This window comes from Psammomys obesus, unplaced genomic scaffold (genome assembly GCF_907164565.1).
Source record: "Psammomys obesus unplaced genomic scaffold, mPsaObe1.curated_primary_1811, whole genome shotgun sequence".
NCBI classification, from domain to species: Eukaryota; Metazoa; Chordata; class Mammalia; order Rodentia; family Muridae; genus Psammomys; species Psammomys obesus.
The window spans coordinates 4,439,526-4,464,269 of record NW_026591086.1 but is presented as its reverse complement, the minus strand read 5'-3'; the positions used below and the strand labels follow the sequence as shown (position 1 = coordinate 4,464,269).

The window sequence follows — 24,744 nt, the reverse complement described above, 5'->3', positions numbered from 1 at the left end:
CAGTCCCTTTACTCTGTGCAGCGACCTTCTTTGTCTTTTCTGATGACTTTTGAAAAGTCTGCCATGACAGAAATGAATGCTGTGCCTGCTTGTTTGTGAGTTCCATTTGTTCATAATATCACTTTCCCACCCTTCTCTTTCAATCTTGCGTGCACCTCTGGTGGTGAGGTGTGTTTCTTGCAGGCAGCCAATCATTGGGTCTTATGATAATAAGTGAGATTGTGGCTTCTAATTGGAGAAATAAGACCATTTACACTGAATGATACAATCAAGAGCTATGTATTGATTCCTCTCATTTTTGTTATTTCTCTAATCAATTCCTTCTTACCTTTTATTTGCATATTTAATGGGCTAACATTGGAATGTCTTTTCTTGTTTTGTGGTCCTGCTTCTCTACTTCCTCTGCTTAGGACTCTTTTAATATCTTCACAGAGGTGGGTTGAATGAACTATGGTGACATATGTTCACCTTGGAAGGTGCTTATCCTTCAGTTCCACTTAAGAACAACTTTTCTGGATACAGAAATCCAGACATGGCAGTTATTTCCTTTTAGAGTCTACAATAAATACGTCACCCCAGACTCTCCCGATCTTTAGAGTTTCCATAAAGAAACTCTGCTGTTGTTCTGATGGGGTCATCTTTACAAGTAAAGCTTTCCCACAGTTTTCAATAACCTTTTTTCATTATTACTGTTGACTTTTAAACTATAATATGGTCATATTTGCTTAGGATTATAAATGTCCCCCACACAACACCTTTCCTTAGATTTTAGAAATTTTCTGCTTCAACACTGTGCACCGTGTTGGTGCTTGAGCTTCCTGCTCTCTCTGTGGATTTCACAAGAGCAGAGGAATTTCTCCTAGATCAGGAAGATGTGTGGCTATGCACTGTCCTTAGTCCTCTAGTCTTGTCAATAATGTACAGTATGAATTGCTAGAATCACCACCAATCAGGCCTTGGTACGTTACCAGACTCTAGATCCCTCTGATACAGATGATAGATTTTCTAAACTCATGATGACACTTCTCCATTGTAAAATAAAACAGGGGGAGATTTTGGAGGATTCTGCTCTTTGAGGTTGCAGTCCTCCCAGTCCGGGTAGCCTTTCTGAATTCAGCACCAGATGGAGGACTCCCTCTCCCCAGAAGGGCCTCTTTGCTTGACCTCATCTGGAGAGTGTCTTCAGGCATAGAAGACATATCTCATATATGGCCTTTGGCACAGTTCCCTGCTAGCTCTCCCCTCCCTATGCCTATAGGATAATCAAGTACTCTGTTCTCATTCATATGATAGGAGCATGCTGCCAAATACAAATCAAGCATCCTTGGAATTCTTAGTTCCAACCAATTATGTACACCTATCCTGGGAGCCCTCTACCCTCTCTCTAGGGACTATTAAGTTTATCCCAAATAAAGTTGAGCTATCTCACTAAAGTGGTTCATGGATGCTGTGTTATCATGCTCACGGCCTTCAGAGACCTGTGCACTGCCTCTCCTCCTCCTACCCTCATGGGAAGGGAGCCAACAGCCCCCCAGGGAAGAAGAGACCCACAGTTTCTTGTAGGTAGGGTATCTATTCCTTTCCATGTTTCTCTCTGCTATTGCTCTGTGGATGGATGCCCACCTCTCCTCCTACTCATGCCCACTTGAAGCTGTTTTCACTGCCTTACGGTTTTAATCTCCCATATCTTTGGATTCCAGTACTCACTAAAGTTTGATCAGAAGAGGGCTCCGAACTGAGCAAGATATCTTAATTCTTAGTGGGAAAGCTGTTTCTATGTACAATAATTTAGGCTCGGCCTCAGGAAATCATGAACAGTTTTCTAATTTATATTTGGGAGTTGAATGGGATGCCCCTTGGTGCTCCTCTACGGTTCTCAGACTCCAGTCATTCAAAGAAAGCACTGCATTCTCTCCTTGCTTTAACCAAAACTGCTGCTTCAGAATTGTGGAGTGCTCTCCTTGGAAAGCCACTGACTGAGGGCCTCAGAACCACATGTTTCTCATAAACTCATCCTCCATTAGCTCCGTCACCTCCTGCCACATCTGGCTTGTGTCTACTCTTACTGCAAGAATTGCTTACTGGTAGCGTGGACTTGGAGGAAGTTCCATGCTGCCCACATCAGTAGTGTGTTCAGTTTTTCCTGTCAAGGGCTGAGGACACAGGCTGTCCTGAAGATGAACTTCAGCTCCTCCTCCATAATCCTGATCAGTCACCTCCAATCTTTGGTGTATGTGTTCATATTTGTGCAAGTGTGTGCACGTGCATGTTGGAGGCCAGGGGTCAGCACTAGGTGTTTTCTTCCGTTACTCCCTAACTACCTTTTCATTTGTTTGTTTGCTTGTTTATTTGTTTGTTTTTTGAGACAAGGTTTCTCTGTGTAGCCTTGGCTATCCTGGACTCAATTTGTAGACCAGGCTAGCCTCAAACTCACATTGATCCACTTGTCTCTGCCTCCCTGAGTGCTGAGAGTAAAGGCATGTGCCACTGTGTCTGGCTCCTAACTTACTTTTTGAAACAGGCTCCAACTGAATTTGCAACTCACCAGTTTGGCTAGCTAGAAAGCTTCAGAGAACTCCCTATCTCCAAACCCCAGTACCCTGAGTGCTGGGAATTCAAACTCGGGTCCTTATGTTTACAGATCCAGAAACTGAGCCATCTACCAAGGCTATTAGCCAGCTCTACAGGGGGCTTTAGGAAAAGGCTACCAAATGAAGCTGTCATGTGAGTCTTTTCTTATCCTTACCTCTCATCTATATTTAGGTCATCTTGATGGTCTTAATCCCAGTTTAGCTAAACCACTGCTGGGTACACAAAGATTCATAAACCTGGTAGTGTATAATATGTGAGATTAGGCAAGTGTGTATATCAAAGCATGCAAAACTAGAATCTCTGGCAAGAACACATTATCTGAGCTGAGTTTAAAGGGACAGTTAGGAACCAAGCAAGGAAAGGAAGAACAACCCAAATGAGGGAGAAGCCTATGGAAGAACAAGACCATAGAATGAAGGGCAATTGTCTAAGTACGGGGAGGGTGGAGGGTGGAGGGAGCTAGCTCCCAGCCTTCAGTCCACAGAAGAGGATGAAGAAGCTGATGGAGTTAATTTGTAAACTGAGGCCCTGAAGCCTATTCTCTTGTCTCTGTTTGCCCAGAAGAAGCTCTATCTGCTGTCTTGGCCACAGCTTTCCTTCCACACTAGCAATCATAGCAGCTTCCTAAAGCCCCTAGGTAGACAGGACTACCTGTCTCCAAGCTCATTCCAAACCAGCAACTTCAAAGGGTTTTGATTGTCAACCTCAGAAAGAAATGTGTTCTGTGCTAGGCCCTAGAAATAGACCACCAAAAGAAAAACTGACAATTTCCAGGAAAACATACCTGAAAATTTAATTTTGATGTGCTGTTTTCTGTTCTACCAGGAAGAGAGGGAAGGAGGGAGGGAGGAGGAGAAGGAAGGAGAAAAGAGATACCAAAAAGCCAAAAAATAAAAAAAAAGTAAAATACCAGAAGACTCAAACCGGAATACATTAACTTCTTGGAGTCTGACACAATGATTTGTGATGCCCTCTGCCTCAGTTAAGGCTGAACTCCCAAGAGCCCTGGCACCATCCAAATGGCTAGCCTTAGAAAAGACAAGTGATGTTATAAAAAATTACTACTAATGAGAAAGTGAGCTGCCCTGCTCTTATCTATCCAAATAGACCATACACAGATGGTCCAGAAGAGGCGTGAGGTAACTTTTTTTAACTGCAAGAAAGGATCCCTTCCATATAAGGATACCCTTTCTCTAGGGATCTCTTCCTTATAAGGATATCTTCCTGTAAGGATCCCTTTTCTATAAGGACCCCTTTCCTATAAGGATCTTTTCCTATAAGGATCCCTTGCCATAAGGGGTGATTCTTTCTCTGAGAATTTGCTCACTGTGCATCTGTCTATAGCATTTATTTTTTTTATGTCAGTTCTGAGCAAAAAATACTCCTCCTCCCCCCTCCAAATCCTGTGGCTCTTCATTCCTAGCATGACAGAAGGAGAAAGAGAGAAAAAAGAAGACTGAGTGGGACCACAAAGTTGGTCTCACCATCCAGTGAGTCACAACTCAGTCTGAGAAACCCTGACTGGGGCCTTGCAGCCTAGTTTAGATGCAGCAGAAAGCAGTACTGTGAGGTGGCTAAAAATACAGACTTTGGGGACAAACTGCAAATTCAAGCTCTCTTCTCCCACTTAATTATGTGTGGGAACTTGGGCAAGCTACTTATACTCTCTGTGCCTCAGTTTCTCGTCTGAATAATGGGATGTCAGCAGCAACTTTCTCCCGCAGTTGTTACGAGGATTAAATGAGGTCTTATACATGTGAAAGTCTAGAAAATAGGCATCTAAGAGTTGCTGTCTAAAAGTATGAGCTTCCGCAACTTCATCACCACCATCACCGCTACCCTAACTACCCACCACGACCACCACCATCATCACCATCACCACCACTACTCTCCTCCTCCTCCTCCTCTTCACTACTATCGCCATCATCATCACCATCACCTTCGCCACCACCATCACCACTACCACTGCTACCACCATTATTATTACCACCACCACCAATTCCACCATCACCACCACTTTTGGTCCTCCAGATATTCTACCATAAACTGAAACTCACTTACAGCAGCATTACCAGGAGACAATTAAGGCAACACTAAAGAGTTGATTTGAGGATCTGAACAAATCCACACTGTGTTTAAGGCGGGATGTTGGAGATGCCCTGAGATACGGTTCGTACAGACTCTGCCCGACTCCACCCCACTGCTGCTTGTAAGAGTGTCAGAAGAACTGTCCTCTGTCACCCTGGTCCGGTGTCCTAGAGAACACGGCCTTTCCACTTTCTTCTAATAGAGAGTACATTTCCTCACTGAAATTCCGTGATCTGTCTAGACTCCCAAGCCCTTGCTGAGGGTTTCTGCTATGTCAGAATGCTGCATTTCCCCCACACAAGTCGTATATTTAAACTCTATCCCACAGTAAATAATATCAAGAAAGGAGCCTGGAGGAGCCTCCATTCCCTCACAAAAGGGATGAATGCCACAAGAGGACATGGCAAGAAGTGCCACGTGTTTTCTTAGCAGAAGGTAACCTTTCACCAGAAACCTTGATCTTAGCCTTTCCACCTGGAGAACTGTAAGCATTAAATCCTATTGTCCATAGAGCGCCCCATCTAAGGTATTGTGTTACAGCAGCTACATAGGCTAAGAATTTCCTTTTAACGGTGAATCCTTGGGACTGTAATAGGATGTGAGCTTATAGACAGGAAAAGTGCTGTTTTCTCTTGCATCATTTCAGCGCACTCCGTCCTCTAAGGGACGACCCACAAAAGGGGTTTAGAAGGAGAGAAAAAAAGCAAACCTCTGATTATTTCCAGTATCTAGCACGAACGAACCCACCTCACCCAGTGCATCAGATACATAGATGGAAAACTTAAAAGACACCTGCTGTCAGATAGGTGGGAAGCCAAATTTCTAGACCGTTCTACCCATTCGCGAAGAGCACATTCAGGAAATTAAAAACAAAAAACTGGAGACTTGAAGTAAATGTTTCATTGGTCATGATGATCAAAAGATGACAATGAACACACACACTCACACAGACCTTATCCCGCCCACTGCAGGGGGGGTCTCACTCCCTCCGGATGGGCTTGTCCTGCTGGCCCTGAAGCCACTGCCCCACCAGGACTCTGCCCTTCACTCTGAACTTCTGTCCTGATTCTCATCTTCTCTCCACTCGAAACCTGGAGGCCGGATGTCCAGGCAGAGCCGTGAAAAACGGGGGCCTTGGCCCAAGTCTGCAGTCAGTGGACAGTGTCGCAATGTCCGCGGGCTCTTCTCCACCTCCTTTTCCACACTCTCTCCTTCTGTCCCCTCTCCCACCCCATAATTGTTCCCCAGAAACAAATAGGATGGCTTCACTGGTCATTCTTTACATGTACAAACACCAAAAGCAGAGGAAACGCCCCCTTGGCCACCCCCCTCCCCCCAAATCCCAGTGCTGGGAGAGCAGCCAGAGGCCGAGGCTGCTGGAACCAGGTTGCTGCTGGAGCTGTCCGGCTGTCCTGGAAACTTTCTTGGCCTCAGGGCTTTACCTGGAGGCCTCTTCCTTCAGCTCCTTATTTTTCCGCACCTCCTCTGCGTGCTTGTCCTGGGAAGGAAGGGAGGGACAAGGGCAGGTCACACAAGGCTGCCAGGGAAGACCAAAGGACAGGAGAATGGAACACAAAGATGGTCACCACGGGCAGAGCAGAGCTGTCAGCGAAGGTATCCTGAGAGGCGTGGAAGGAGGCAAGTAAGACGCGGGACGCGGGGAGTGTAAGCCTGCAATTACACAGAGCTCCTGGACTCGTGATTCCCCACAGCCTGCTGGGGATCCACCTCACAGTGACTCTAAGATTACCCTAGGCTCTCTTTACCTCCACTGGTCATCCTGGCACTTGGAGTGGTCACTTGACTCAAGTAAATATGAAGAGCCACTTGGGATAGCCAGTTTAGGAGGAATGGGGAAAGAATCCGCCCTTTGCCAGCACCCTTGGGACATTACAGATGTGTTACTTCCCTCCCATCTCTTTAGTGTCATCTTAACACGATGACACTGAAGGAGGAGGACTGTCAAGTCACAGAACTAACAGAGAACTGTTGGGAAATAGTGCTTCACTCTGGACAGTGGACTCCCTTCTGTGTTGGAAGACAACCTTCCTTTGCTTCGTAATGCAATTCAGCCAGAAGACTGGGTCTGCCTTCCCGCCCCCAGCCAAATGTGTGACTTTAACTGCCTTACCTAACCAGGCCTCAAGTTCTTGGATCTTTCCAGAGGGACTAGAATAAGCAGCTAGCTCACCTTCAACACTCTGTGACAAGTGTCCACCCATGGGGCCATGTCACACCAGCTCACTAGACAACTATCTGGGTCCTTGTAGACCAGGAGCATTTTTATGTGTTTCCTTGATTGTGTTTCCCAGCCCCTACTGTGGTACATGGACAGATCCTGCTGTTCCACATCTGGATGAGAGATTAACATGGAATAAACCCACCCAAGTTCTTAAGATACATCTTCACCTACAAGTTTAGCCCTCCACTGATCTCTGACTTCAGAAATGTCCACAGGTTGAAAGCAAGGGGCAGTATGTCTGGTTCTCAAATGCTGCTGTATATCTCATGACCTGGAGTCCACACGGTCTTCAGACCTTGCCCCTAGAGGGCAAGGCAGTAAGTCTACTCCTAAAAATTTTGGTCCTATCCCACACAAGAGCTAGTATAGACAACATCGTTGATATTGATGCTGTCTCTGGTTCATGGACAGAGATGAGGGGAAAAACCCACACGCCTGGCTCTCAACCTTGCCTCCTGCCTCCTCCAGTGAGTAATTGTGAGCAGAGATCAAGGCCTTAGAGAAAAAAAAAAAAACCAAAACACGTCCTCTCAGATGTCTGATCTGGCATCTTGATCCTTAGCATGTACTTAACGCGCACAGCTGTTATTCCAAATTCAACCTTGTCAATCTATCTCTACCTCCCCCTCTGTATTCAAGCGAGTTGCCATGGCAGAGACCCGGGTTTCTGGCCTCCACTTGCTTGGTTTCCAGAAACCCCTTGCTGATGGAAGGCTAGTGAGACAATATTGGGATGTTCTCTCTGAGACAGGCAAGAAAGCAACCACTTGGACAAGAGGTCAAGGCTAGCTCTACTGCTTGTGTGCCGTGTGAATCTCAGTGAATCATTTAACCTCTGGAATGGTTTCCTCATCTGAACTAAGAATGACACCTGTCCTGTTCACCTCCAAAGAGATGTGATGACCATGTAATGATAAAATTAAAGCAATTTATTTAAAAAAAAAAATCTTCAAGTGTTCTGATACAATCTAGCTTTCCAAGATTCTTTAGGTTTAGTAAGCCCATAACTCTCCCATCCGAACTGCAGTTTCTTTAAGCATTTGCCTTGGGGTTGTGGCTATGGTCTTACTGGACGAGTGCCTACCTCGCATGCACAAAGCCATGGGATCAATCCCCAGAACTGCATAAAACAGGCGTAGTGGCACACCCCTGTAATCCCCACACTTGGAGGTGAAGGCAGAAGGATCAGGATTTCAAGACTATCCTCATCTACATAACCAGTTTGAGACCAGTCTGGGATACACGAGACCCGGCATCAAAAAAGAAAAGGTGATCTTAATCTTCCCTACAGTATCTCTTATTAACTGGAGAAGCCCAAAGTCACAATCAGATTGTGTCCTTCCCCTAAGGCACTCGGTGGAGAGAGAAGTCCTCCTGTCCTTTGTGAAACTGAATGTCAGAGCATGTAGCTGCCACCTATGGGCCAGCCTCGGAGCCTGTGCGGCTCACACCCCTGGATGAAGCTAGATCTTTCTAGCAACTGTTGCCAAAGGCCTGAGGTTCTAAGTGGGTAGGCGGGAGGGAAGAAGGACCAGGCTGCTCACCATGGGACGAGGCCACCGTTCGGTCCCGGGAGTCACCGCGCAGCAGGCGGCTCCTGGAAATAAAACACAGAGCTAAAGCTTCCCAGGAGCTGCAGGAGAGACTGAGGCAGCCTGGGACTCGGGGAATGAGGCCAGCATGTCTTCCAAAGAACAACAAGGAGGATTACACCTCTCATGTGTAAGTGAGATTTGGGTTATTGGCAAAGGCAAAAACCTACTCCTCTTTGACCCTTATGAGGAGCTCTGAGGGGGAATGGGAGGAACCCTGTACCCTGCTTGACTGGAAGCTGAGCTTGTTGTGCCCCTGACTCAAAGCCATGCTGAGGTTAGCATCTTTCGTTATGCCAAGTCTGCCCATCCAAGGATGAAGCCAGAAATGTGCAGACATATGTCTCTCCCTAGATACTTGCATTGGACAGGCATTCTCTAAGAAAAAAAGGAAAAAAAAAAAAAAAGAGTGTGAGCAAGCCCCTGAGACAGTGAGAAATTTCTAGTGTTGTAAAACTCTAGAAAAATCCCCAGGGCTACCCAAAGTTTGGTATGAGCGTCTTGCCTATGACTTCCCAGATTGTCCCCTTAGAAATGACGAGGACCCTACTCGACAGAAACATTTCCATTCCTGCAGAGGCTGCTTCTTCCAGAGTGATGTGTAGGTCACACGTACTTGCCACAGAAGGAACTTCCTGCCAATCCAGGACCACTTACCTTCTCTTGCAGCCGCTCCAACATGGCGGCCAGGTGGGCCTCCCGGTTCTCCTTATTAGACTCCATCTTCTGTGCCAGCTTCTCTTTGGCCATCTTGATGAAGTTGTTGTTTTCCTCGATAGCTTTCTGGATCACCTCTCGCTCATGCTCTCGTTTCTCTGCGAGGTGCTTCAGGAGCTCGGCTTCCTGGTACTAGGGTAGCACCAGAGAGAGAAAGACCCTTGAGGGTAGATGTCTACCATCATGGCTTAACCATGCCACACCTAGACGAGTTCACCCCCAAACCTGTTCCTGTGGCCCAGAAACAGAAAGCAATGACGCTGGACTACCTCCAAAGCTTCCCATCTTTGACTTTACTAGCTCTTTTCTAAATAGCTTCGGAACCTTTTTCCCCCCTCATATTCCTCATTCAATCTTCCACTCACTCATTCACAAATACTAGGTGATCTTATATTAACTTCAAGGCCCTCACAACTCCAGACCACCTTGGAAGGGAGAAAATTAGCCTAGTAGAAATAAGCATGCATATTAATAAATAAGTGAAACACAGACTTGCATGTGATTAAAAAAATAAAGCCTTGAAGGTGAAGGAAGGGACCACAGAATTAAATGGAGAAAGTTTTCTTTCTTTCTTTTCTTTTCTTTTCTTTTTTTTTTTTTTTTTTTTTTTTTTCTTGAAAGATGAAGAAGTGCTCACATTAAAATGGCATCTAAGTTGAGATAATAATCAACGGGGGAAAAAAGGAAGCTGAATACAAAGCCATCTCCGAGAGGCCTGTAACACGTTAGCCATGAACCAAACTGGAATCTCACCCAGTGCACATTCACGGTCTTGTTTATCTCCCTCAGGTACTGTCTTGGTCTATGCCAGTGGTTCTTAACATATAGGTTGCAACCGCTTTGGGGGGGGGCACATATCAGATACAATTACAGTTACGAAATGGCAACAAAAATAATGTTATGGTTGGAGTCACCACAACATGAGGAACTGTACTAAAAGGTCGCAGCAGTAGGATGGCTGAGAACCTTTGGTCTATGCCCAGCACTCAGGAGGTGCCGTCTAAGTACTCATAGTTTCACTGTGCCCTTAACCGGCTCAGAGGCACCACCTCACGCCTCTGGCTCCTTCCCGCTCACAGTGGGATGGATGGAAAAAAAAAAACATGGGGTGGCGCTGACCTTCCTCCGCTCCTCCGCTGCTTCTAGCTTCTTCTGGATCTCTTCTAATGATGGGTCTCGCCGCCGGGGGAGGGAGGCATTGAACTCGGGCACCCCGTCGAAGGAGGGTGGCTTCAGGATGACTTCAAAGGACTGGCCCGAGGTACGCTTGTTCAACTCTATGACCTCCATGTCGGAGATGACACACCAGTTCAGGTCCACTGTGTCTGCTGGGGGGGGGCAGAGGTGGAGCTGCTCACCCGCCGAGGAGCAGCTGGGGCCCCAGCGAGCATGCACACATGCACACAGACACAGGGGACCTGGGCCTCCCAGGGCACGCCAGTGACTAGGGGTCTCCAGTCCTGAACACTGGACCGTAAGGTCAGTGACGGAGTAACGTTTGGGATCCCTGGGGCGGGATCCCAGGAACTGTGATTTGTGACAACACCTGCAGCAACACCAGCTGCGGTTGCTCCTCACTGATGACAGATATCGGTACATTTCACCCACCGCCCGCCACCAGCCCCTTCTTGCCCTGTCCCTCTGACGGCCTGTGGACCTCTCCCCTGGCTCCCGCCTACCCTGTTCTCTTCTTTCTCTCCAGTCAGCACTGCCTTTCCGCTGGCTTTGACCTTTCCTCCTACACTGTCTCCCACACCAGCCTAAATGGAAAAAACAGTCTCAGGTCATCCAAACACCCATCTTTCTCATTAACAGACCAAACCCATCCCTTCCTTGCAAACAGAAATGAAGAGATGACCTATCTGTCCCCCTGACCACTCTTTGTGAGAGTGTGGCCACCCAGGGTCTGGGGACTCTGACAGCACCGCTGTCACCATCTAGTCCAGTCTGGGAGCATCTCTCTCTGTCCCTAGAAGCCCTGCTGAACACACCAAGTTTTCTTTTCTGTTCTGTGTCTCCATGGGCATAATCTCAGAGCCTCTGTCTGGCTTGTTCTTGCATCCCCTGTGGTGTCAATTTATTCAAGGGATATGCAAAAGAGACTCTAAAAACAAGTGCTTCAGAAGGGCCCCCACAGCTGCCTGGCACCACAGGCCACATCTCCTGGTCCCAGACACCTCAGGCTCTGGGAAAGAAGACACACCATGACCAGGACAGTTTTATGAGATGGGGGCCAATGAGGGGGTAACCCACAACACAGAACACAGAAGCCTCCACCCTTTCTTTTCCCAGCCGAGCCCCCACTCACCTTCGTATTTGTAGGACGATTTATTCAGGGGATCAGACAGGAAGCAGGAGCAGAACAGAGACACCAGTGGGAGCTCCTTCATCTTCTCCTTGTAGGCTACAAGAGAGTGATCCAGTGACAATGGGGCCACCAGTCCCAGTAACCAACACTTTCACGAGTCAGCCCAGGCTTTCTGGCTCCAAAGTACCCCTGCCTGAACCAACTCAGGATTGAAATTTGACCTTCCAACTCACCCAACTGAACCCATCCGTCTGTCAGAACCAAATGCTAAGTACTCTCAAGTAAAGACCCCAAGTGGCAGTGCCCTGACCCTGGTCACCATCTCCTTCTTATACACCCACCCAAGGATAAACCAGGACTTTGATTCGAGGTTGTAGGAAACTATACTTCATTCTGCTGAAAGTACTTGACATTGTTCCTTTTTACTCTTCATGTAGTCCAGCTCCACTCTAGAGGGGGTAAGGCTGGGAGTCTTCTCAGATCTTCCCATCACAGGAATCAAGCCAGAGGGTGGCTGTCCACAGAGCAGAAATGTACCCTTGACACCACCGAATCTCTCTGGAGGTCACAGGTCATCATGGTGGCCTCTGCCAGCACTTCCCCACTGCACCATGTTTAATGCACAGTATGAAAGACTCCCTCATTACATAGGCCAGTGCTCATTTTCTCTTACAAAACTGAAATCATGATTTTAGCACTATTATAAATACATTATTTTAAAATTTAAGGAATACACACATGAGCAAATGAGGAGGAGGAATTCAGTTATGATCCCACCTACTTCCCAGAAATGCCTTTGCCTCCTTGCTTCTCCACCCTTTCCTTATACGTATCTGTAAGTACACATACATTAAGAGAGCTGGGGAGCTGGTAAGTTGCTTGCTTTGAAAGAACAAGTTCTGATCCTCCACACTCACATGTGAAATCCACTGGCGAGGCAAGAACAAGAAGATCCCTGGCATTCACTGGCCAGTCAGCTTAACCTTAGCAACACACCTCAGGCCAAGGAGAGACCCTCTGGCCTCTATATGCATTTGTACACACATGGATGTTATACACATACATGTGTGTCCCACCTACACATGAACCTTAGTACATATGAATACACACACACACAGACACACACACACACACACACACACACACAGAGAGAGAGAGAGAGAGAGAGAGAAATGGCTTGTGTTATGGTGTCCATCACCAAATGGCACAGGTACCTACCTGCGAGGGTCATGTTGGCTGGAATCTGGTGGCTGAATTGACCAAAGTCACAGGGAGTGTTTATCAGCAGCTCAGAACTCAGATCACAACCCTAAGAAAGAAAGAATAGTTCACACTGACAGGTTCTTACCATAAAGATGGTCTTTTTGAGCACCAAGGGAATCTTGGGGATACTGCATCTGCTATGATCTACAGGCCCTCTCCACTCCAGCTTTCACTCTCCCCCTCTCCCTCCTTCACATCTTCCAGGCAGATTCAGTTCATACACCAAGGAGCCTTTCACAACTGACTTGAAGCATAATAATACGGGTTCCCCCAAGTTCATCCCTTAGAGGTGTTTACCTAGCCTTCTATGCACTGTAATAACTTGGCTTAAGGTCAGGGTGAAGGCGAGAGGCAAATTTTCAGTAGAAATTGTCTGGAAATGTTTATAAATTAAATAGCTGTCTGAACTTCTCCACCCCAGACATCTTTCCAGCCAACTCTGGCATGAGGTGAGTAGGAGATGGACAGGAGACATAAAACCCGCTTATGAGAAACCCTCCTGCTTCTCCATCCTCCCCAAAATCTACCAGCTTGCTGTCTTGAGTCCACTGAAAATGGCCCTGGACCATGAGAGGAGGCACACACTGAAGTATACAATCATAATAACTGTGTTAGTGCAGAGACATACATGGGCACATGGGAACATCTTAGGACTGGAGACAAGAACCTCTCCTTAGCAAGAGGCTGAGGGATCCAGGGAGACCCTGAGATGAGCCTTAAAAGATGAGGCAGAGAAGGAATTGGCCAAGTGGACCCTGCACAGAAGCACAGAGGCGAGAGAGCTTTGGCCATGAGGATTGTTCTTAATCTGGTTGGAGCTGAACCTGAATATGACAAGAGAGGAGAGGGCAAGAAGAGAGATAGGAATGTCAAGGAAGGAGCCTGTGTGAATGCCTGGGACATGAGAGGGGACAGGGCTCCACTGAGAGCTAGTGGTGAGTGCTTGGCATGGAGACCACTTGGCATGTGGCCACCTTTGATGGTCACTGTGCCAGCAGAGAGTGAGGAGAGCTAGGATGTTACTACTCCTTCATCCTCAGGAGACATAGCAACTTGAGGTCCTTTTCTTTAGATAGTGAGTGTGTCTACCCTTCTAGGGGGTGAGGTCCGTGTAGACAGGCGGTCTGAAAACTAGACTAGTGCAAAGTTGATGCTAGGTGCCATCTCACCCTGTCACTGGTCACGTTGTACACCTAAACCTTGTGCTTCCAGTCTTCATTCTGTACAGAGCTGCACTTGTAAAATGGGACAAGATATGCCCAGCATCCAGCATCCAGCATTCAGGAAATGCCCTTCCCCGAGCTCCTGCTTCAGGGTTGCCCTCGCCAGCCCTGCAAATGGGGATTATGCCCCTGTCTCTCAAGACTAACAGAGAGTGAGCACAAATTTGAAGCGAGACCCAGCTGCCCTTAGAGGGCTCTGTTCTCCGTTCTCGAGCCAAGGACCCTGCCAGGTCCTTCTCCTGACAGCACAATAGGCCTTTTCTCCATGGTGTCAGGCTGGTCCTGATGGTACCAGTGAGTTCGTGAATATGGAGACAGGCCTGGTGCCTGAGGACAAAGTCTTTGATCATGAGACCAGCATTCATTTAGGTCCAGAGTGATGGAAAAGTGGGGTGACTTGGTGAAAAACTTGGCCAGAGGAGGCAGAGACCTAGGACCTTGGATGATGGGTCAGAGGGAGAAGCAGGAACAGAGAGAAGAGGAAGAAAACACACACCTGATATGAGGGATGAACAGGTGCAGCAATGGGGGGAGGAATATGTCCTCAGCCTGGGCTGGAGTGACAAGATCCTATACACATGGAACACTTTCAGCTTTCTCCCAGTTCATATTCACACGAGCCTGAGCTGTGCAGACAAGGCAAGTGCCCTTGTCTCTCTGCATTCAGATGGAGAATCTGAGACTCAAAGGCGTTACGATAACCTGCTTAAGGTCAGAAAGCACTAAAGTGGTCAACCTGAGTCAGACCCAGACCTTCTGAATTATAAGCTCTTCTCTAGTGGCAAATAGAGGAGCGAAATGCCTGCTACTTATCCCTCATGGTCCCAAGGATTTAAAAAAAGCCAGTCTAGCCTGGAGGTGGGAGGGAATATATTTTTTTTCAAATATGTATATAAGTACTTTCCATATGTGAAAACCTGGGCTATGAGTCATGGTAACACAGAGAATGTTGGAGACACTGAGAAGAAAGACCAGGGCAGGGAACAGGGGAGGTGACAAAGTTACTAGGAACTTGTCACAAATCTCAGAGCTGTGATGTTTGAGCCTGCACAGTTAAAACTTGGAGTCACAGAACATTCACTTCATTACACACTCACCCCAAGTTTCACAGTTGCCTTTTGGAAGGGCAGAAATGCTCTTCCGTCAGGAGGATAAGGTGACAAGTCCAAGCCCATTCAGTAACCTGAGTTGAACAAGGAACATGCACATAGCCTAACATTGTGAATGTGGTGTTAGGTAAAGAAAGGACCATTGCAGACTTGATTGATGGCTTCAAGATGAGAGCGTCCCTGACTAACCCAAGTGAGAACAGAGGCAGAGATCAAAACGATGCAGCTGCAAGCCAAGGAACGCCTACCTATACCAGAAGCTGGAAGATGCAACTGAGGATTCTCCCTAGAGTCTTTGAATAAGTTGGTTTTGAATTTGTGTCCTCCTGCTCTGTGGTGAAGTATATGTCAGCCTTAATACTCGAAGTACATGACAAACCCAAGGTTCAAATCCATGATTCTTCCACTGCATCTCAACCGCTAGTTTTTATACATTGTCTGTTTTGTTCTTCAATATACTCTATGTACGTGGACCCAGAGATACAGGGGACCCTTCAAAACTTGCATGTTGACATGTCATTTCTATTGTAGTCAAGAACCATGAGGCACTCTGAGAAAGGTTACAGAAGATACCATAGGCAAAGCTTTCTGGAAAGCACAGCAATTCAAAGTGACTTTAAGCCCCTGGGGGTGGCAGTCACAGTAGGAAACCTGACTTTCCCTATGATTAGCTTGTGGCATCAGTGCTTGCTGGCAACTAGTCAAATGCACCTTCCTCAGCCCTCTGCCTGTGGTGTGGCTCCTGCTCAGTAGCTATGGCCATGTCATCATGTCCTAACAACACAGAGCCTAGAGGAGGGCCTACTGGGTGTGCCTACAGCTGTGAGAAAGAGAAGTAGGAACTGTTACACCACGGGTCAGAGCACAGAATGCTAGAACTCATGAAGGGCAGGAGGAAGAGGCAATGGTGGCCAGCAGAGAAGCAAGGCTGAGTTAACCTATCAGGACGAGATGCTGCCCAAGACATCAACCTGCTGAGCATAGGAAGGCAATCCCTCATGCTAAGCGCACACCAGGCCCATCCCAAGCCTCTTGCCATGCTTGCTGTTAAGGCAGAGACCAATCCCAGCCTTCGAGCAGCAAAAGCTGACTGCACACCAAACCCTAGAGGTCAATATAACAGTCACTGCAGAATAACAAGGGCTCGGGATGATGCCCGAGCTTTTACAGAGCATGACACAAACTGGTTGGTCAAAAGTAAGACACCCCTGACCACCTAATTCCCATGCTGCAGAAACTGAGCCAGGCTGACAGGTGCTGAGAGGCCTCAACGTGTCTGCTGTCAAAAATCAAGATGACAGAGTTATGTAACTTGGGCTCCTTGTGCCTAGAACCATGTAGAAGCTTTGGAACTCAGCAGTGCTGAAGTGTGAACTGTGCATATTCAGGCACGGGGAGGAGGGGGGCTCATTGGGCTACATGCAGACTGTCTTGAACACCAGAACAGAAACAGAAGGATGGCAGACAGACACCTCCACACCAGTGAAGGAATTTATACCTATTCTGTTTTCAAGCCATTGTCATCTTTTCAATGAGAACAGAGGTGGATGGGTGATGTTCCAGAAGAGTCGAAGCTCTATCTCAACTTAATTGAAGTTCAGCAAAGTTGAGTTGATTGTGCCGAGTTGCATAGCTCATGAGTCCTGAGCTGAGAGTTGAGTCTACGTGAGTTTCATGGGCAGTCTGCCTCTGTTTTCAGGGTCTAACGTTATTGCCAATAAATGTGTCTGGTGGCACTATCTTAGGGAAGAAGACTAGAAGAGGTAACTAGAAGCCATGGCAAAGTTCAAAGAATCGGGGATACACCGAGACGAAGTCACACTCTGGAGTCACGCCCAGCCCTGTTGTCCCATTTATAAACCGATCCTTGCACAATATCAGCACGTAAGTGGCTGTGTGTGTGGTAACACAAATAATCGCACTTTTCCGTTGCTGGATTATAACACTAGCATATTTAATAAAATAATTCTGTGACTGATATCGGGCACCCAAGCAACCAGGCAACCAAGAACACAATCGGACATGGCAAATGAAGCAGGTTAGGTGGGCGTGGTTTCTAGCGAAAAGGCAGAAAGAAGCAAGGCTGTTGACTGGAGGGGGGCCTTCTATTTCTAGCAGGAAGAGAGAGGAAAAGATGGCTAGAATGAAAAGGTAGAGCCCTTCCTATGACATCAGAGACAAGGCAAACAGGCAATCACAGGGCTGATAGCTCCCCGTGAGGAACATATGAGCCCTCCCTGTAGCAGCTAGAGAAGACCTGTTGTGTTTGGTGAAAAGAAGCCAAGGAGCCCCAAGGCTCTGCAGTGTACCTGACTATCCACATCACTCCCACCCAAGATGTCAGTCTTGTGCTCACTGGAGAGAAGAGAGCCTGAGGTTTCACAGAAAGCTGTTGGCACAGGAGGAACCAGAATGTAAGGTCCTGGGTTCCGTTACGTGAGCCTTCCCTCTTTGTCCTGGACTCTTTCCATCTTCTTGAATGGTACAACAGCCCAGCTTGGTGGTCTGCAGAGCTGCCCTCAGTACAGAAAACAGTGCCCAGAAGAAATGCCAGTTTAGAGTACTGTGGCAGGACTGAGGCTCTAGGCTTTCCGGGGTCAGTTAGTGACCCGGAACCAGAGCAGTGTGCTGAGCACTCCAGTGAGACCTACCCCATCTGTGTCCAACCCCTGAGCGTCTCAAAGTGGCCACAGAGTGGACAGAGTGGGCAAGTACTTTGTCGCTGTGGGAAATGACCAGCTATTGCTATTGGGCTGTTCAGAAGCCCGCGTGGAGTATTTTGGAGGGATCAGCAGTTAATGCACGTCCGAGTGGTTTAAATAGAGCTGTGTCTGGCAAGGGTTCTAGAAGACAAATATAGGGACTCTGGCGCAGAGTCAAGATGGGAATTTCGTAGGCGTGGGCGTAATGAATTCTAGCCTAGCTCCTCTAACCACAAGAAAAAGGCCATTCCGGGCTGGCAGTACTCTATGCCCTGATGCCATTTGCTGCCCTAGTGACTTCAATGTCACACATCTTCACTTCAGGCTGAAGTCATGTTTCCACAGAGGGACAACCTTGTTAATTTCCTGCTGTCTCAAGGCTCTGGTTGGCAGTGTGTGTTTTATTTTTGTTTAAAAACCAAGAGGAGATAATTTATTATTTTTTTTTCAGGAATGTGGTTTTTATTTTTTCCACGCTATTTATTGGATATTGAATGTCGGGGCAAACCCTTAGGTGCTGGAATAGCCACAGATAAATTGAGAGTTGGAGGAAACCTGAGAATGGGAGGGCCTCTGGGAGTTCTGCTGGGGCTCTTCCAGCCTCTGGTGGGTCCACACAGAGCCTGTATCCTCAAGAAAGGAAGGGTGACGGCACCACCAAGGATGGACAAGAAGGACATGCAGAGGGGACCTGGCTGACGACAGTTGCTGGCTTCAGGAACTGTCACTGTTGAATGCTTCCAAGGGCTCCAGCAAGAAGTGATGCCAGGCCCATGGTCAAGAACTCCTAGAGAGCACACAGCAGACATTGGAAGGTGTGCTGCTAGGACACTTGCCCTGCTATCAGCAGAGCCCTGGAAACCTGAGTCTGCAAAGGCAAGATGGGGCTGGGGAGCCACCACCGGAAAACCTACAGCCCCAAATAATGTACTGTGATAGGACAGCTTGGGCTATTTTTATTCCCAGTTCAATACATACAGAGGAATTACTGCCATTCAGGCGTGCTAGCCAGAGTGCGACCCAGACACAGGGTAAGGCCCTGGGGTCAAGGGCACTTGCAGGCATCTGGGTGTGTGGAGAATATGCATGGCTTCACTCCTAAGAGCAGTGACGCGCATGTTCAGGAGTGTACATGGTTTACCACACATTTCCCAGTACATATAGGCATACCCCTTCATACATGGCTCCACACGACATTAACGTTACATGTCAGGAACACCTATCACAGAGACTCAATCGCTCCTGAAATCTGCTACTTTGTCCTATCAGCATTTCCCTCTAGGACTGTTATCCCTCCCCCCCCCCCAGTTTATCACATAGCTATAATCATTTCACCCTCCCCGAGTCCTGCAATACAGGTACCAGACACCCCATTTTCCAGGTGACCACCTGTGGGAGTGGCGAGAAACAAGCAAACAAGAAAATACCCTCCGCTGCCACTTTTTAAAAAGCACTTTTTTTTAGCATTTAGACTTTTACATTCTAGTCCCAACAGGAAGAAGGGCTCCATAGAGATCTATACGCCCACCCCCACACATATGTCCCTCCCACCCTAACCCCTACACATGCACATTGCCTCCTTGGCCTTCTCATCCAATAAAATCAAACCCAGTCATCTCTTCCTTCCATCACAGCTGGATGTCCCCTCCTATGGAGTAGTCCTACTGTCTGAAGTTGGCTATGGAAGGCTGAGGAAATGGACAGATCTGAAGGGCAGAAGCCTGGCTGTGGCTGGCCTGATTCCACAAAGAAGGATCCAGGCCAGAAGGGTGTGGAACTGAGCACTGAGTTTCTGTGGATTGTTGGAGGATTAGGTCTCAAAGTCCTGGCCAAGTGGGACACAAAGACAGGATCTTTGTGTTTCAGGGAGAAAAACTAAGGTTTTCTTTGGTGATGGTCTTGATCTTTCAATACCCAGGTAAACACTAAACCTAGAACCTTGTGCTTGGTTGACAGCACTCTACCACTGAGCCACATCCTTAAGTCTCCATCCCTCTTGCTTGTTTTAAATATCAACCAACCCAGTTCCCTCCTACAAAGCAAATGTGGTTTATGAGGATGATCACTAAGACCTTAAGTTCACCATTTCTTTTCTTTTCTTTTCTTTTCTTTTCTTTTCTTTTCTTTTCTTTTCTTTTCTTTCCTTTCCTTTCCTTTTCCTTCCTTCCTTCCTTCCTGCCTTCCTTCCTTCCTTCCTTTCTTTCTTTCCTTTTTCTTTTTTTCTTCTTTCTTTTTTTTTTTTTGCCAAATTGAAATCTAAATAGTCATCATCCATCCAAACAGAAGCAGAAGACACTCCACCTCCCAGTTTTCTTTCTTCTTACCTGCAGAAAACACGTTCCAAGAGGTTCCTTGGCTGTCTGGAACCGCAGACAATGCTGAACTCTCTATACACCATTCCCCACTTCCACGCATGTATATTCTAGCTAAACTCTCTATATGTCATGCCCCACTGCATGACATATCATATCCTGTATACTTAGAATAAAGTAGAGGCTATACAGAAGGCACAATTAAAGACCAACAACAGTAATTATTAAATAAAACAATAATGACATCATATTGGTAAAAGTTACTTAAAAGTCCTGAGTTGCTTTTTTTTTTTTTTTTTCTTATAAAAATTCCTGGGAGCAGCCTTACCCGGCCACAGAAGAGGACAATGTAGCCACTTTTGATGAGAACTGATAGACTAAGATCAGAAAGGAGAGGAGAATCTCCCCTATCAGTGGACTTGGGGAGGGGCATGCATGCAGAAAGGGGAGGGAGGATGGGATCGGGAGGGGAGGAGGGAGGGGCTTATGGGAGGATACAAAATGAATAAAGTGTAATTAATAAAAAATTTTTAAAAAGTTAAAAAAAATTCCCAAGTAATGGATCTTGGGTAGCTGAGACAAAGGAAGGCAGAACCATGAACAAGGAGGCAATTGTGGTATGTCTGTTCAGCAGTGTGCTGGGTATAGATACCATAGAGTCAAACTTCTTCAGAACATGGTGTGCCCTGGATAAACATCCTATCTAGTTCAGTGAGAGTCAGATTCCGTTATAACTTTGGGTCACTTAACTGGTACTGGCAGTGGGGACACATCGTTTGCAGCAAGGATGAAGCCAGAGAACATCACACCAAGCAAAATAAGCCAGAAAAGCATGTGTGATTCCATTGCTCTATGAGGCACCTAACAAAGCCACATTCAGAGCAGAAAGCAGAGTGAGGGTTGCCAGTCTGGGGCAACGGCAATGAGGACTGGGTGTTTTAAGAGGTCCCTTGCCTCACATCTGCAAGAGGAAAAGATTTCTTCACATTGCATAGACAACATTGTCCACTTAAAATAATGGAAATGGTCGTTTTCATGTTGATTACATTTTACTACAATTAAAAATTTTAAACTGAAAAAAGAAATGTTCAGCCTAATGAATTTTTCATAAATGTGTAGATTTGGGGCTGGAAGAGAGAAGCAGAAGTCACTTAACCCAATGATCCTCAACTATTTATTGACAGGAATCCACAATAAAGGCTAAATTTTATGTCATGATCCAGCATATGAATGCCACAGCATGGACGCACATGTATATTTGGCTAGCAACACATATATACACAAATATATACCTAAGTAAAAATATAGAACTAAAAAGGCACAAGAAACACTAGCCATTATATGAGGTGTGTTCTGTCTTTCTTTTTATTTTCTTTTTTTTTTTTTACCTACTCTGTCCTGTTCTAATTTTATTTTTAAAATATCAATTACATTCTACAAAATTGATTTCATTATCTACTAGTTAAATTTCAGCCTGCAGTTCAAAAGCCCTGCTTTGGAATAACCTCCACACTAGCACAAAGATTAGGTCTAATGTCTCTCTGCTGGGTAGTCATCCAGCCTCCTCCCGAATGCCATCAATGATGGGGATCTCACTTCTCACAAGGTAGCAGGCTCTTTGATGGATCCAACTAGCAGGTAAAGCTCCCAAGTACTTCCCAGTTGTTCCAGATGTGGCTGGGTGGAGCTGGGGAAAAGAAGCCTGGGACCAGCCAGAGGCATCTCTGCAGCTTGGAAGGGACCAAGAACATAGCTCCATCCACAAGCAGGAGCAAGGTGGGCTGGAGGCAAGGGCAGAGGGCTGGAAGTCTGTGGCCACCTTCTGGCTCTATGCATTGACCTGCCCCCTGCCTTTGCTTCCCTCGAATCGCTGTCATTATTTCCACATCTGGTGCATGATCTCATCACCCAAGCACCCCTGTGAAGGAGAACTCTCCTCCCAGAGGGACCTTAGGGGAGGCAGATTCCCCCACACTCCATCTCCACCCTTCACCCCTCAGAACTCCAGCAGACCATCACCCGGTCATCCCATCTGCTACCCGGTTGGGGTTGGGACATGGGGTATCCCTGCCTGGGGTCTTCAGTCAGGGTGACCGACCCATCCTCTAAGGCATTCCCAGGAACTGTCCAGGTTAGGGACAATGAGGCTCCTCCACACCTGACTGTTCCTGGGAGATGTAAAACAAAGACAGCACTGCCACGTGGGCACAGAGGTATCCATTGGACAGCAAAGCTCTGGGCCTCTGGATGAAAAAATGCTAAAACTCCTGACTGGGGCGGTGGGCTGAGCATGAAGGGGGCTAGCCGTGACTGGTCAAGGATGGGAGAACCTGGGTGTGGCAGTCCTGAAAGCTTGCATCCTCTGCCTTAAGCCAGTTGCAGAGCCAGTTAGAATTAGGCTGACCTCAGGGTGGGGCGGGGCAAGTGAGAGGGGATGATCTCACTGTATCCTTAGGGCCGGGAGAAAAAGTAAGACTGCACAGAGCTAGAGGAGAAAGAAAAGACAGTGCCGAGAAACAAAAACAACCACAGGAAGAATAGATGAAAATGTCAGAAACAGAGCTTCTTCAGCTAGAGTGGGGTCTTCAGTCAAAGTAGCCCCAGAGGAAGCTGAGCTCCAGTAAACCTTTCCCAAAAGCAGAACATTTTTTTTTAATGCAGAAATAACTCAGCATGAACCTCCAACATGTCCCCCTCATTTGGAACAAAAATGATGCCCCGAGCCCACCAACACCCCTCTTCAAGCACCATCATTTTGCCTTACCCTGCTTCCTCCCAGGATTTGACAAAGTTTAATCGGCTGAGCGAAACCAAAAGCAACACAATAGACACCAGACCCCTTCGTTCCTCCCTCCGCTGTGGCTGCTGTTTTGTTTCTTCCTTTTGTCTGAAAAGCCCTTCGATTGTCCGCATCTCAGTTCCACTTACCTGCAGTCCGGATTCCAAAGCGAGCTGTTCTCTTCTCACTCCTTCAATTAGTGGTACCCTGGGCTTCTCTCAACATCAGCACCACTGCTGGGCTCTCGCCATGACATCACCTCTGAGCTCCCTGATTGGCTAACAGTGGGTTGCTTGGCAATTGGACAGTCTCCTCTGGTGGAGCAGGGATTGCCTGAGTGAGTAACTCTTAGCAGGCTGGGGAGTGGAGGATGATGTAAGACAAAGAACCTGCTCCCCCCTCCCACACCCCGTTGCCTGTGGGGCTGGGGAAGCAGAGGGGGGTGAGGATGGCCAGGAGGCAAGAAAGGGTGTGGTAGGTGGAGGTGTAGGCACAGCTTTCTAGCTAGGGGAAGAATGAATGATTTGAAGAATCTTTAGCTCCTCAGATCTGGGGGAGAGAGAATGTGGAATCTAGAAGAGTAATAGGAAAAGCAGATGAACCCTAAAAATAGCCCCCTGAGGACTTGGTGCCTGTTCCCAGCTCTGGTCAGAAGAGCTGGCACATGCAGGGGATGCTTTAGATGGCAGGGGAAAGCTGCAGAAACCCCAGGTGGAGGTGCTGGGGCGTCACCTCACATAGGCATCCCAGGAATACAGGGTTTCCCTCCGGCCCCCCTCAAAAACATGTTGCACAGTCTCTCTTGCAGAATCTACCTAGCACTAACGGGTCTTCACAGCCCACTCGGTGAGCCTGGGCCAATCAGAGGGAGCCACAGGTAGGAAATCAAACTGGAGAACATTTCACCAGGGGCACTCCTAAATGTGGTGGAGTCCCGTGGGGCGGAGATGGGTCCCTAGTGGTAGCATTCCTCAGGGACTGAGAGGACCCTCTATATGGATTCATCAGCTGTCCACACATTGTCTGTCAGCTGCAGACAGCAGGTGCAGTGGGAAGGACAAATGCCCTGTGGAGCAAGATATGTCTTCTGAGTGCCTCTCCTCCTGAAGCCCCTTTCCGTGCATTCTCTGTCCTCTGAACTACCTCCCAGCCTTGCGTCAGCCCCTTTTCTTAGAAGCGTGTAGCATTTGTAAAATATGCAAAATGTAAAGATCACTCTTGACTACTCGAAAGGATATAGCTTAGTGGTGTCATGCAGCCACCCAGTAAAGGTGGCCACCACGAAGCTTCATGAGAGAGGGATCTTTCATCCCTCCTAACTTTCATCCCTAACTTCAAACCGTAAATCCACTTTCCCTCAACCTCTGTCTCCTGCACCGCTCACTAAAGATGCCTGTCCTGCATGCCCAGTGTAAGAGAACCGTGTTCCTCCAGCCACATGTTTTAAGATTTTTGAGGCTCATCTTTTCTAAAGAAGGTTTGGAAGGTTTGATTGACTTCCGGCGGCGGGGAAGAAGCGCTCATTCGCTACCAGACTGAGAACACACATATCACCTTGAATTCAGCCCAGGCTTCGAAATGAGGATTTCTTTTTTCCTTTTTGATTGTTGTTGTCTGAGACATATCTTGCAGCGTAGCCCTGGCTAGCCTATGTAGACCAGGCTGTAGACCAGGCTGGCCTTGAACTCATAGAGATCCACCTGACTCTTCCCCCCTCTTATAAGTGCTAAGATGAAAGGCATGCGCTACCACACCCAGTCTTGAGGTGAGTTTTTAACAGCAAGAGAATTTCATGATGTGGCGGCTGCCACGAACAC

At 47.3% G+C, this 24,744-nt stretch overlaps 1 protein-coding gene across 6 annotated transcripts; it reads right to left on the bottom strand.

Moving 5' to 3' along the window:
• Window positions 1-5,564: 5,564 nt before the first annotated feature.
• Window positions 5,565-23,177, bottom strand: Stmn4 (stathmin 4). 6 transcript variants are annotated; one of them, XM_055609937.1, is made up of 8 exons: window positions 23,077-23,177; window positions 12,758-12,848; window positions 11,540-11,635; window positions 10,911-10,991; window positions 10,351-10,559; window positions 9,172-9,363; window positions 8,467-8,519; window positions 6,112-6,178 (listed from the first exon to the last, which is right to left on the bottom strand). In XM_055609937.1, exons 2-7 carry the CDS (start codon window positions 12,768-12,770, stop codon window positions 8,499-8,501), a joined length of 612 nt encoding a protein of 203 aa, XP_055465912.1. In that variant the 5' UTR covers window positions 12,771-12,848; window positions 23,077-23,177; the 3' UTR covers window positions 6,112-6,178; window positions 8,467-8,498. The 6 variants fall into 6 exon arrangements, with proteins under 6 accessions (XP_055465911.1, XP_055465914.1, XP_055465913.1 ...); XM_055609936.1 differs by lacking the exon at window positions 8,467-8,519 and having other exon boundaries at window positions 5,565-6,178; window positions 23,077-23,174; XM_055609942.1 differs by lacking the exon at window positions 10,911-10,991 and having other exon boundaries at window positions 10,351-10,556; window positions 23,077-23,176.
• Between the last annotated feature and the right edge of the window lie 1,567 nt (window positions 23,178-24,744).

Bases quoted from the DNA above. Each gene is read 5' to 3' on its own strand.
- Stmn4 (XM_055609936.1), bottom strand. The intron at 9,364-10,350 runs GTCAGCGCCACC...GTGCTACCCTAG, and splicing joins CAGCGGAGGAGCGGAGGAAG to TACCAGGAAGCCGAGCTCCT. The intron at 6,179-9,171 runs GTAAGTGGTCCT...CTTCCTTCCCAG, and splicing joins TGGAGCGGCTGCAAGAGAAG to GACAAGCACGCAGAGGAGGT.